The following is a 12,292-nucleotide window of genomic DNA, read 5'->3' as shown; positions in this document are numbered from 1 at the left end:
TGTCCTCGAATTGATCTTCAAATGTGCTTTCCTTGAGTTGACTTGGACTTGCTTGAAGTTATGGAAGATTGAGTTGAGTTGATAGTGAGATGTTGAAAGTAGAGTGTTGAGATGAGATGAGAGAGGGTTGAGTGTAGTGAAGAGAGTAAAGTAGAGAGTTGTAGTGTTTTGACGATTTTTATAAAAATTTCATTAGTTAGTGTAGGAGGAGAATGAAGGGGTTTTTATAGAAGTTGGGAGGTATTTTAGGGGTATAATGGGGTGAGGATTTAGAATAGTGGATAATGGCATGGGTTTTAGAGAAAAAGGGTATGAAATTTGAGATGAAAATGAGGGTATTTTTGTAATGATGGAAATGGGTTGTGTTTTAACCCAAATGGTTTGGATCTTACCCAAATCCATTTGGGTAGAGTGTTTGGTGGGGTGAGATGAGTGATGGTTGATGGGAGGAGTGGTGGTGTAAGGGAGTTGTTTGGAGAAGGAGTGTTGAGATGGTTGAAGAAGTATGGTGTTTGATTTGGAGAGATAAGTGGTGATTGGTTTGATTTTGAGAGGATTGAAGGGATGATGACATGTGGCAAATGGAGAGATGGAGAGATTGGTTGATTGGTGATGGTGGTTAGCTGATTAGAGAGAAGAGTATGGGAGGTATGGGTTGAGGTATGGGTTGAGGTGATTTTATGGGAGTGTTTTCCGGGAAAGTGATGGATAGATATGGGTTGTGCTGTGGGTGGTTAAAGAATGAGGGATAGGTTCGGGTGTATAGGGTCTGGGTTGAGTTGTGGGTTGTTGCTGCTGCGCGGATGGGGAATAGGTTCGGTTCGGGTAGGGTTATGGGTTGAGTTGTGGGTTGTTGCTGGTGCGCGGCTGGGGAGTCGGTTAGGTTCGGGTCGGGTTCTGGGTTGCGTTGTGGGTTGTTGATGGTGAGCGGATGGGGCGTAGGTTCGGTTAGGGTAGGGTTCTGGGTTGCGTTGCTTAGATGCGGGAGGTGGCCGGATGTGATGACATGTGTCATTTTTTGTAGTGAGTTGGTGATTAGTTTGCTGAGATTGATAGGTTGGGTTGGGTTTGGGTATTGAATTGGGCTTAGGTTATGAGTTGGGCTTAGGTTGGATTGGGTTTATGATGGATTGGGTTTAGATTGAATTGGGTTTATAATGGATTGGGTTTTGGGATGGATTGGATTTATGATGGATTGGGTTTTGGGATGGATTGGGTTTAGATTGAATTGGGTTTATAATGGATTGGGTTTTGGGATGGATTGGATTTATGATGGATTGGGTTTTGAGATGGATTGGGTTTAGGTAGAATAGTATTTGGTTGATTTTAATGATGTAGGAGAGTGGTGAGGTGTGCGGGTCCATGGGCCACGTAAATGGCCTCGAACATTTATTAATTGAAACGTATTGGATTTTGTGTAGGTTTGGGCTTCAGGGCCCATTCCAATTTTCGATTTTTTGGGGGCATCTTACGTCGAGGGCCCGCTCAAATTCGGGTGTCTACAATATTCTTTTACTAACTTGTAGATCTCACCAATCATGATGATCAAGATGATAGGATATTAAAAGTCCATAGTTTCTAGAGAATTATTTGAGGGTAAAAAGGTCCTAGGTCATTGGCTTTGAATCAAATCCTAAAGAACCAGGCTAGATGGCATGTAAATATTTGGTAATTTTAGACATTAAGGTCATCTAGCCTAACTAACTCTTTAACAATGTAGGGATAAGAATGTCTTTGCTCACATGTTATACATAATTCTAAAGATTAGGTAAAGTTGTCACAAATCATGGAACTTGGTCAAATTACAAAGAACTTCTAAGATTGAGAATAAACTCGGGAGGCATAAGGGTAATTTACCTTAGTTTAATTCTAAGAAGATGGAGTTAGAGTAGTAATTATACTCATGTGGGAACTAATTTGATCAAGGATCTTTATTGGAAGAATATGAGAATTACAAGAAGACCAAAGTGGTAAGATTATTGAAGAATTAAAAGGAAGAGTAAAAGAGTAAAATGGAAGGATTTCTTGGGGAAAAGTTATTAAGAAGTGGGTTAAAGGGTTATTACCCCTAACAAAATTCGAGCACACATGGGTTTGTAACAGAATTAGCCTTGGGTGAACCAAGGCCTAAACAAAAATTATGCCTAGCCATGGGTCACCCTTGGACTAAGAAAAAATACTCTTGTACATGGGTTACCCTTGGCCAGACAAAAATATATGCTTGGCCAAGGTTGAGGTACAGGTAGGCTTAAAATTAAACTTGGTCAAGAGTTAGGTATGGCCAAGTTTAACTCTAAAATTTGAAAAATAGGCTTCAAGCCTTGTGGTTGTTTGAAAATGGGGTTTTTAAATCTTCTTAAAATACACTTGGGTCAAGCCCCTTTCTCGAAAGGTTTTTAGTGCTCTCGGGCTCAGCCCTGGCAAAAATGGGTTGTCTACAATGGCATTTGATGAGATGAGATAGGAGGTAAGAACATACATTTTGGAGGATGAATGTGGTGGTACCAACTGAAAATGTGATGTGGTTGGCGAAAAATAGACTTCAGTTCTCATGTAAATAAGTTAAGAAGCATGGGTAAAAGATACATATTCAAAATTGGTCCTCTTAAAATATGACATGTTCTTTTTTGATAAAGTGAAATCCATTGGCTAAATTAAAGAGTTTTGGGGCTTGTTGGACATGGGGTTTGGGTACCAACTGACAAGTGAATTGAAATGATGGGTTTTGGGCTTTTTGAGAAAAAATGGGCCAAAGGTTCTTTTTGACTTTGTGAGGTCTTTGAGGTGAAATGGGCCTTACATGAAACATTTCTTTGATCAAACTCATGCAATTTGGGGTGTCCACACACCCAAGCCAAGGCCCATTGTGCCTTTCACAAGTAACAACATATATGAATAATTCATCACATTATCATATTTCATCTTGCTTGTTTAACATATATAAATTTAAATAATTAATGTATGATAAAAAAATTTATTAACGTTCGAACAACATACAATATATCCACATATTTCAATCTCCTACAATATACATATAAATAGAATGTATATTTAAGTAATGTATATAGTACAAAAAACCCCATCTTCTTAAGCTTCTTCCTTCAACCTTGATTCTCCAAGTCTTCCTCTTCAAAAACCCGAGGAAGATAATTTAGGTTTTAAAAGAAATATAATCTCAATGAATTTATAGGAAAGAAAAAGAAGATATAGGTTTTATAATAAAAATTTAGAATAAATAACCTCCTTAAATCCTAATCTCTCTCTCTCTCTCTCTCTCTCTCTTTCTTTGTGCGCGTGTGTGTATGTGTAAAGAATAAATGAATGCAACAAATGATGCTTTATTTCTCAACGGGAACTCCAGTATTTAATTCAATAAGTTTCACTTCCAATTTTCTTTGTCTACCTTCCATGGAATATTCTAGATCAAATATTCCACATGGCACATCCTTATTCTCCCCAAAAATCACTCACAAGATAAATCTGAGAAATGATGCCACATGGAACCCTTACATAGAGAGAATTTAAAAATTTTAATTTTTTGATACTTTTCTCCAACCACCAAGGAATTAATATTCATTTATTTTAGTTATAATGTTACCAAAGTGGGTTGGGAAAGCTCCTGTTCTGCATGCTCTATATTTATTTATTTATAAATATTTATGACCTCTTTTATTTCCCCTTCACTTATAAAATAACATCTTCTCATCCTTTTAGTTTAAGTCCTAATTTATCCTAACAAATGCCTATTAGACAAACACCCAAATAAAAGTCATTGGACCCGATATAATAACTAAGGCAAAACTCCCATACTAAAATTTGGGTTTCTACAATAAACTTCACCCCATGCTCTGAATATGACGAAACAATAATTCTTTTAATCCCTTGTCCATCGAGCATAGACCTGGAAAGGGAGAATGAGTCAGTTATTAGCCAAAAGATACTTTACCACTGGAACCTGATGCCATGCAGATGATGTTAAACTTTTGATCATAGTAATGATCAATGTCCAGAATCATCTGTTAATGCAAAGAAAGGGAAAAAGGTTTGGGTCGTAAAACGAATTGATATAGGGTATTTGAAATACATGGTAGAGATTATAATAAGGGATAATCTAAGAAAATTATATACTACTACCACAATAAGAAAATACACACAATAAGAGGTGCATGTATTTTCTAAAAGTAGGGATCCAAAACGGTGTCCAGTATCTAACCAAGGTCAGGTGGAACCCCATTTTATGCCATGTAGAATATTTTGGGACCCGCTGACCATATTGATATTCGGTCCATCCTTGGATGAAATCACAACAGAAAAGATCAGGTTGATAAGTGATGTGCATCCATTGATAATAGCATTGTCTTAAGAAGGATTTATGATCGTTGGATTAAAACCACTACAGGAAAATCGACTTATAACAACGACTTTTACCGACGGTCAGATTTTGACCGTCGATATAGAGTCATTTAGACCATCGACCCATGTTCTCTGTCTCTCTCTCTCGTCTCAAACTTGAAAATACAAGAGTCTGATCTCTCTCATCTCAAGCTCGATTACAAACGCTGATTCTCTGTCTCTCTTCTCAAGCTCGAAAATAGAAGAGTCTGATCTCTCTCATCTCAAGCTTGATTACAAACGCTGATTTCTCTGACTCTCGTCTCAAGCTCGATCCAGAGCGGTGTCTTGTTCCTATAGTAAGCTATTAGTCACATACAGTGTCTACTTGGCACCTCTTTGTTGGAGATAAAATACATAGGGCTGCGTGCAAAGTAGAAAATGGTTTGGTTAGGAGTCGATGTGCTTTAAACTCCAACCAAGATGTGCCACATAGACATTGTTCCTATTCTATAGGAATAGGACACACCTTACTTGACCCTGATTCTAAAACTATGTGTGGGCTGAGTATTTCTGCTGTCATAAGCTGAATCAGTGATTGTTTAGAAAATTTAACAAAAAATATATATATTGAGCATGTGTGAAACCATTGTTGAATTACCTCGGGATATACCAATGTATAATGACATGGGTTATATCGTCTCTGCTAGTAAAACCAATTTTGATATTTTCAAGCAATGGAGCAGAGAACGAAATCACTAGATGAATTCATACTGATATTGCTGGAAGTATGACCAGTGAAGGAAATGGAGTTGCTGAAAGAGAAGATGGCAAGCGTAGAGCTTGCACAAGAAGAGGCCAACAGCCTATCAAATATCATTCACTCTGACAATGTACGACTTGAACATGATGTGGCTTTCCTCAAGGCAGTTATGGATGATACTCAAAAGGTGTGCCACTGTTCACATTCTTATCTGCCCTTCTTGTAACTAGGTTTGAATTAGTAGCTCATATTGTTTTAGTTTTGATTCGTATTGAACGGGTTCTATTGAACCGGTTCTATTGAATATATGTAAAATAGGAATTGCATTCAACAAGGGGAGTCCTGGCAGGAGAAAGGGCTAGAGCTAGCTTTCCAGCTACAGGTATGGGTCATATTGATCTGAAACTGTGTGCAGCAATTCTAGACCTGGGATCAAAACCTCATCTTACACTTAACCAACCACCTATCAAAATGAAAGTTTTACCGTGCCTTTTTATTATCTTGATTGATACCTCTGTTTTGAGGGAATTTTATGACTTCATGAATCTGACTTGGTGTTCTAACTTTGTGTATGTGGTACAGATTGGTCTTCTAAATGTTGACGGGTACTATAATTATTTGAAGTCCTTGCAACTTGTTGCTGGTTTGACATTGGAACGAGATGGTGAAATTAGGAAAGCTGCTCTAAATACACTTGCTACTGCAAGGCCAAGAACTTGTGTCATGGGCAACATCCCTAACTCCATGATCTACAGAAGTGTAGATCAGTATCCAGTGGCCGATACCGTTCCTGGAGTTCTCATACTTCACATTGATGCTCCTATTTACTTCACTAATGCTGGCTACTTAAGGGAAAGGTACTTTAAAAAATACAATAAATACATGAATTTTTTTTAAATTGTCACACACACATGTATGTGCATATGTGTAGATTCATGGACGATGTGGTATTCATGGATAGAGAGAGTAGGAATGATAGTGAGGGATTCATGGACGACGTAGGTATTCATGGACAGTCGTTTTTCGCGCATTATGACGTAGTGGATGGTGAGTTCTATTTCATATGTTCTTTCTAAAAGTTACGGATTTCATGTTTGTTCTTTATATTTAGTTGAATTAGTGCTAAAAATCATGTCTTTGGATTGGTTTTTATAGTTCAATTTCATCTTCATTTGTATGATTCTAGACTGCAATTTGTTTCTAAACTAGTCATAGATTATCATTTTTCATCTATAAGATATTTGCAACGATTTTGTTGCAATAAAGCTACCTCAGAAATTGGATTTGTTCAGATCTGTAGGGATAATTCTTGATCCGATTCATGCACAATAGATTCATCTTCAATTGTGCTTTTAAAGTTTTGATTTTTTAAAATTCTACTTATGATCTTTTATTTTTTTGATTTTTCGTGGTTGCAGTTACCGAGTGTTGGAATTAATCCACAATGGAATCAGGCAAGTGGAGGTTGTCTTGTATGCATCTGGATTGCTTATTGCAGGAGTTTCAAATTGTAGATTAGAATTTGGATTAGCAAATAGATTTTTTAAAGTTGAAGATAGGAGGGGCATTTGGGTCTTTTCATACTGGTAATAGGGGTCAAGGTCATTAATTTCAAAACATAGGGGTATTTTCAATATTCAACAATACATGAGGGGCCTGGTGTAAAATTATTATTATTATTTTTTTTCAAAAGCTTTTATAGGGACGGCCAAAACCGTAGCTAAATAACAATTTTTTTTAAAAAAAATAATACTCTATAGCGACGGCCAGCGCGGCTGTCGCTATAACTCATATACATTCAGCGATGGCCTATTTAGCGACAACAAACGACGGCCTCCCTGGCTGTCGTTAGATGTTTTTGCGACGCTATTTTGTACCTATAGCGACGGTCAAGACCGTCGCTATAGCCATATTTTACTATAGTTAACTCTTTTTCAAAGCTTTGATCTAGTGAATAGAAGTAATCAAACACTATGATTTTTGGTACCTAGGTTCACCAAGGATAGATCACATATCTATACGGTTAGTGGATCCCAAAAAATACCACGTGCCATAAAATGTGTGCCACCACAACGTTAAAAAGCCCATAATTGATGTCCCAAGGCCGTTGAATTTTTCACTGTCAATTTTTTTAAAGACAGATCAAAACCATCAAATTAATAGAGGAAGGGAGAAATTTGATGGTTCTAAACTGCCAAATTGAAGAACATAAAAAATTTCAATGGCAATGGGCCCTCAAAATTCAGTTTCTAAAATTTGTCGGCTTTGGCCCGTCAAACTTTCTTGTCAAAATTTTCAGTTTTCACGTAGTGCTGTACCTTACCTTGGTTAGGTACGGGACACCGTTATGGATCCCTGGTCTTTTTTAAAACCTATTCTATTTCCTAGCACATATCATATTAATATTTTAAATATTTGATGTAATTTATCTGAACCAAAGCTCTTTTATCTAAAACAAAAGAACAAACCCAAACCCGACTTTGTATCTTTTGCTCATTTTCTCAAGACATTCTTGTGTAACACATCTTTATTCCTACCTTGTAGCTACCGCAAGGGTCTTCACTAAGTAAAGATACAAAAATCATAAAAGATCCGTTTTCATTACTTGGTATGAGAGGAAAGCGTCATACTTACACTTCCATCTATCATGCTCGATATATTGACCTTTTCACCAAAAAGGAATCCAATCTAATATTATCACTAAGAAAAGCTGATTTAAGTTAATGTTATAATGGTGAGATTATGATCAAACGACAACCCAACCGGACTATGAACTCATTCCCAACTTGGGAAAGAAGCTCTTATAACATCTAAACCCATCTTTCTATCTAATTTTCTCCGTATAACATCCAAATCCATCTTTATTCCTCCCTCGTGCATTACGTGGAAATTGAAAATTTTGACACGAGAATTTGACGGGTCAAAGCTCACAAATTTTAGAACGTGAATTTTGATGGCCCATGAATGTTGAAATTTTTTATGTTCCTCAATTCAATGACTTAGAGCCATGAAATTTTTGCCATCCTTCATCAATTTGACAGTTTTGGTCCATCGAAAAAAATATTCGACAATGAAAAGTTTGACGTCTTGGTCAGTCAAATTTTGTGAAATTCGACTGCCTTGGGCTGTCAAATATAAGGTTTTTTCACATTATGGTGTACATACTCATAGAATCTTCTGTCCTATTACCTATTTGGGGGAGAAGCTCCTTCTAATAAAGTTTAAGCTAAAGGAACAAAGCCAAACCATATTTTTCTCCTTTTCTGGACACAGCAAATATATGGTCCATCTTTATTCCTCCCTTGTCGGGCTGTCATTTTTCTCATTTGCGAGTTGTAATTTAGAATTTTACTAGCATAAACTTTATTTTCATAGAGGATAATTTTGTTATCCCCCAAGAGTTTGTCAGAATTGATTTAATACTAAAGGTGGGGTCTTTCGAATCCCATCATCAAATAAAAAAATGTATTTACGGTTCTGGGTAAATACAACATTAGTGCAGTGCTAAACACAGTGTCCGAGATTTGTCAAGTAACGAACTTATAAAGGAAGTTAATCTCTTTTTAAAGTAAGTATATTATGCCTTCCGCACATAGCAAGTTAATGCGTGTCGTTTATATATGTATATATATATTTTTTCACCTTTATTCTACTAGCTGCAAGGTAGGAATAAAGATGAATTACGTGTTGTCCCATAATAAATAAATAAATAAATAAAAACATATATAACGTACGGATTTGAAGAAAAAATATCAATAAAACGTTGTTTTTTTTTTTTTCCAGATGTTTTATGTTTTAAAAAGGGCAGTTATTGAAATCTTAATCTTAAATGTGGATGCAACTGTCTTGATGGCCTGGCACACCCTCAACCATTGATATTAACTATAGAGAACTACAAAAAAAGGGGTTTGAGAGGATCTGCTCCCTCAATCATGAGTTGCACCCTTACAACTGGTGCAACTATAGAATCCATCCCATGTATGAACAGTTTAGAACAGTTGCAAATTTTACGTAGGAAAATAAAACATAAGAAAAGGGGAAGGTTTCTTAAAGGACACTCACAAAAGGATTTCTTAATAAATAGTACCTAAGTTTTCAATGGTAGCCTGACAAGACATTCAATAAACTTTTCATTTCTAAATGGTTCTTACACCTCGTCTCCCACATTTCTCACAATTGTATGTCCTAGCCGTTCAAATTCATCATTTTCATCCAATAATTGAATTTTTGACATCTTAATCATGTTTTAAAGACTCTATTACATAGGAAAGGATTTAAGAAAGAAGAATAAACTATTTTTAAGAGATTTTTCAAACATTTTAAAGATCTATTTATAAAGAAATCTAGGACTTTTTCAATATATATTTATTTTAATTTTTTTATGAAAATCAATAAAGAATGGTTCATTTGAGCTGAAATCATTTAAACAAGTCCTTATCTCAAGTTATTAGTCGATCTTTCCATGTGTTTTGGTCGAAAAAACTTGAAAATAGAAAATGGGTGGGTTTTATTAGTGTCGAGTTCACTACTTTATAAAATAAAAAGTGGTGAACTTGACAATAAATAAAAAGCGTCGAGTTCGACAATAATTAAAAGTAGAAAATTTGATAGTAACAAAAAAAAAAAAAAAAAGTAGTGAGTTCGTTAGTAACAAGGGATTCCTATCTAGTTGCCACGCAAAACTTAAGGGCTATTTAAAAAGAAAACCTTCCACGAGGATCCTTCAAGTAATTTTCCCAAAAAAAACATTATGGAAAGTAGAAAATCCTGATATGGTCATTAAAATATTTTAGAACACCCAATATTAAAAATCATCTAAAAAAGAGTATATCAATAAATTTCCTACTTTACAAATACAGATATTTATTATAAAATAAAACCACCCACTTTTAAAAAGTGAAAAATCAAATGAATTTAAATCATATCATTTGAGCATAACTGAATTCAACGTGCCCACTAGTTAAAGTCATCTTATCTGTTACGACGTCATCCGCTTCTTCGCTAGTGGCATTGTGATATAGAGTTAAGGACAATCTTCCAAATAGTTTGTTGATTCTGAAAAGAATATTAAACAATTAGAAATCAAAACTTGTTGATTCCAACAGAATATCAAAGAATTGAAAAAAGAAAGAGAAAACACTCTGAAAAAAAAAAATTATTTATACAATGTTGGCTCCTATTGGAGTTACAATCATATTTATAAGAGAAAGAATCATACTTCCTATAAAACACGAAAAATGATCAAAAAAAAAAAAAAAAAAACTATTAAAAATAGTAAAAACTAAGTATGAAAATAGAAACTACTTAATCCTAAAACTAAGGCAGAATCAACGATGTGTGATTTTGACTTGTAGTTTTAACGATTGATTAGACCTAAAAATGAAAACTCAATTGCAATGCATTGATTTTGACGATTTCGATATTTTCATTCAAATATGGGTCTTCGTGGATGATTCTTAATTCATGGGCCCTCTTGGTCCATGGGTCTAGGCCTTAAGCTTGGATGTATGGTGACCAAACGTTCCATGAGTTCTTATGTTATGTTCTCTGCATCACATTGAAGTAATTCCTCCTCACACAATGTGAAAAAAGCCTATATTTGATGGTTCAAGGTTGTCAAATTTCATAAAATTTGATGGACCAAGACGTCAAAATTTTCATTGTCAATTTTTTTTTTTCAACTGACCAAAACCCTAAAATTAATAGAGGATGGGAGAAATTTGATGACTCTAAACCATCGAATTAGGTATCATCATAAATTTCAATGGCCAGATGCCATCAAAATTCGTTTCCTAAGATTTGTGGGCTTTGGCTCGTCAAATTTTCTTGTCAAAATTTTCAATTTTCACATAGTGTCAATCCTCTTTATGCTCTGAGATATTTTGGTCTCTCAATTTGATTCTCAGAGCATTGGTGATTGAGATATTTGTCCTGTCATCCAGTCTACTGGACTTCCTTCTCTATAGACCATCAATATTCTATGGTAGCTACATTGAAATGATCGAGAACTTCTAATATTTCTTTGATAATTTTGGCCTTTCGAATGATAGTAACCATGCCAGAATCCATTCAGTTTGATTCCCCGCAAGTCTTTAGTCTTGTGAGTTGATTTTGTCTCTTTGTTTAGGTCTTGACAATCAACTAGTAGGTGGGCAATGGAGAGTCACACCCAAATTCAATCCACCAGTTCCACCTGAGTTCTCCGTGGATTTCCATGGTTCACACGTATCTAAGACACAATTGAAACTGAAGATAAAAATTAAATTGTGACATACGTACACTTATTATTAAATTGTGAGACACAAATTACAACATATGCTTAAACAAGCAAACTTATAGAGAAAATTAACGGAGGAACAATATTTGTGGCTCTGAATGCAAATTAATTGGAACAAATAACATTAAGAACAACAATGATGATTATTGAAACCTAGAGCACCATCATTAATATGTGCACATAATGCATAAAAGGTGTCCTCGAGGAGTAATATTAGAATAAAATAAAAAATAAATCACACACGTCACAGCTCTGAATCATTTGGTTCTAAGTGGTGTAGCCCAACAGATATATGAAGCCATGGAAACCAACCCACATGTGCCATGTGTGATAATTCTAGTAGGCTAACACTCCCCCTCAAGTCCAGGCTTGGTGCATGGGCCCTCGACTTGCACAATAGAGTAAGCGGCCCACTCTAATGTCATGTCTGGGGTCCATCTCAAAATCAATTCGTACTAAGTGGTGTGCCCAGATTAATGAAACCATGACAACCAACCCACATGTTCGATGTGTGATAATTCCATACCCATTTATAAACGTGTCAGATGAGCAAATATAGTGCCGTGAATATTAAATGGCACAAAAGAATGCATAGTGGCCAACAAACCACTAAGATCGACTTAACCAACAAACCCTTCATTCAACTTTACTCCAAATTAAGGGCTTCCTAGTTTTACCATATTTACCCCCGCACAATTGCATTGATTCATTTGTGGGGTGTAAGAACATAACTGCAGCTCATAAATATGTAAGAACATAAATCTAAGGTCTTCTCCTGTTGTTAATGTATTTGTCTTCATCTTTCTAATTATTCACATACATACATATGTATTGTAGCCCAAATTAACAAAAGGAGCATGAAAATTGATTGTTACCAAAATGGTGTTCCATTCAAATTAATTTAAAAAATGGCAATTTAC

The 12,292-nt window shown here is 35.5% G+C and overlaps 1 protein-coding gene across 3 annotated transcripts; it reads left to right on the top strand.

Annotated features, from left to right (window-relative positions):
* The first annotated feature begins 4,670 nt into the window (after positions 1–4,670).
* LOC147384152 (uncharacterized) lies at positions 4,671–6,799 on the top strand. Of its 3 annotated transcripts, none has more exons than XM_086424789.1 (5): positions 4,671–5,282; positions 5,414–5,477; positions 5,678–5,952; positions 6,066–6,142; positions 6,514–6,799. In XM_086424789.1, the coding sequence occupies exons 1-5, from the start codon at positions 5,224–5,226 to the stop codon at positions 6,531–6,533; spliced, it is 495 nt and encodes a 164-aa protein (XP_086280915.1). In that variant the 5' UTR covers positions 4,671–5,223; the 3' UTR covers positions 6,534–6,799. The 3 variants fall into 3 exon arrangements, with proteins under 3 accessions (XP_086280915.1, XP_086280914.1, XP_086280913.1); XM_086424788.1 differs by having other exon boundaries at positions 6,057–6,142; XM_086424787.1 differs by having other exon boundaries at positions 4,676–5,282; positions 6,027–6,142.
* Positions 6,800–12,292: the final 5,493 nt, after the last annotated feature.

Source organism: Akebia trifoliata, chromosome 15 (genome assembly GCF_017979445.1).
Source record: "Akebia trifoliata isolate Shusen 1 chromosome 15, ASM1797944v1, whole genome shotgun sequence".
Classification (NCBI taxonomy): Eukaryota; Viridiplantae; Streptophyta; class Magnoliopsida; order Ranunculales; family Lardizabalaceae; genus Akebia; species Akebia trifoliata.
The sequence above is the reverse complement of the archived record's forward strand: the minus strand, read 5'-3'. Positions and strand labels throughout refer to the sequence as shown.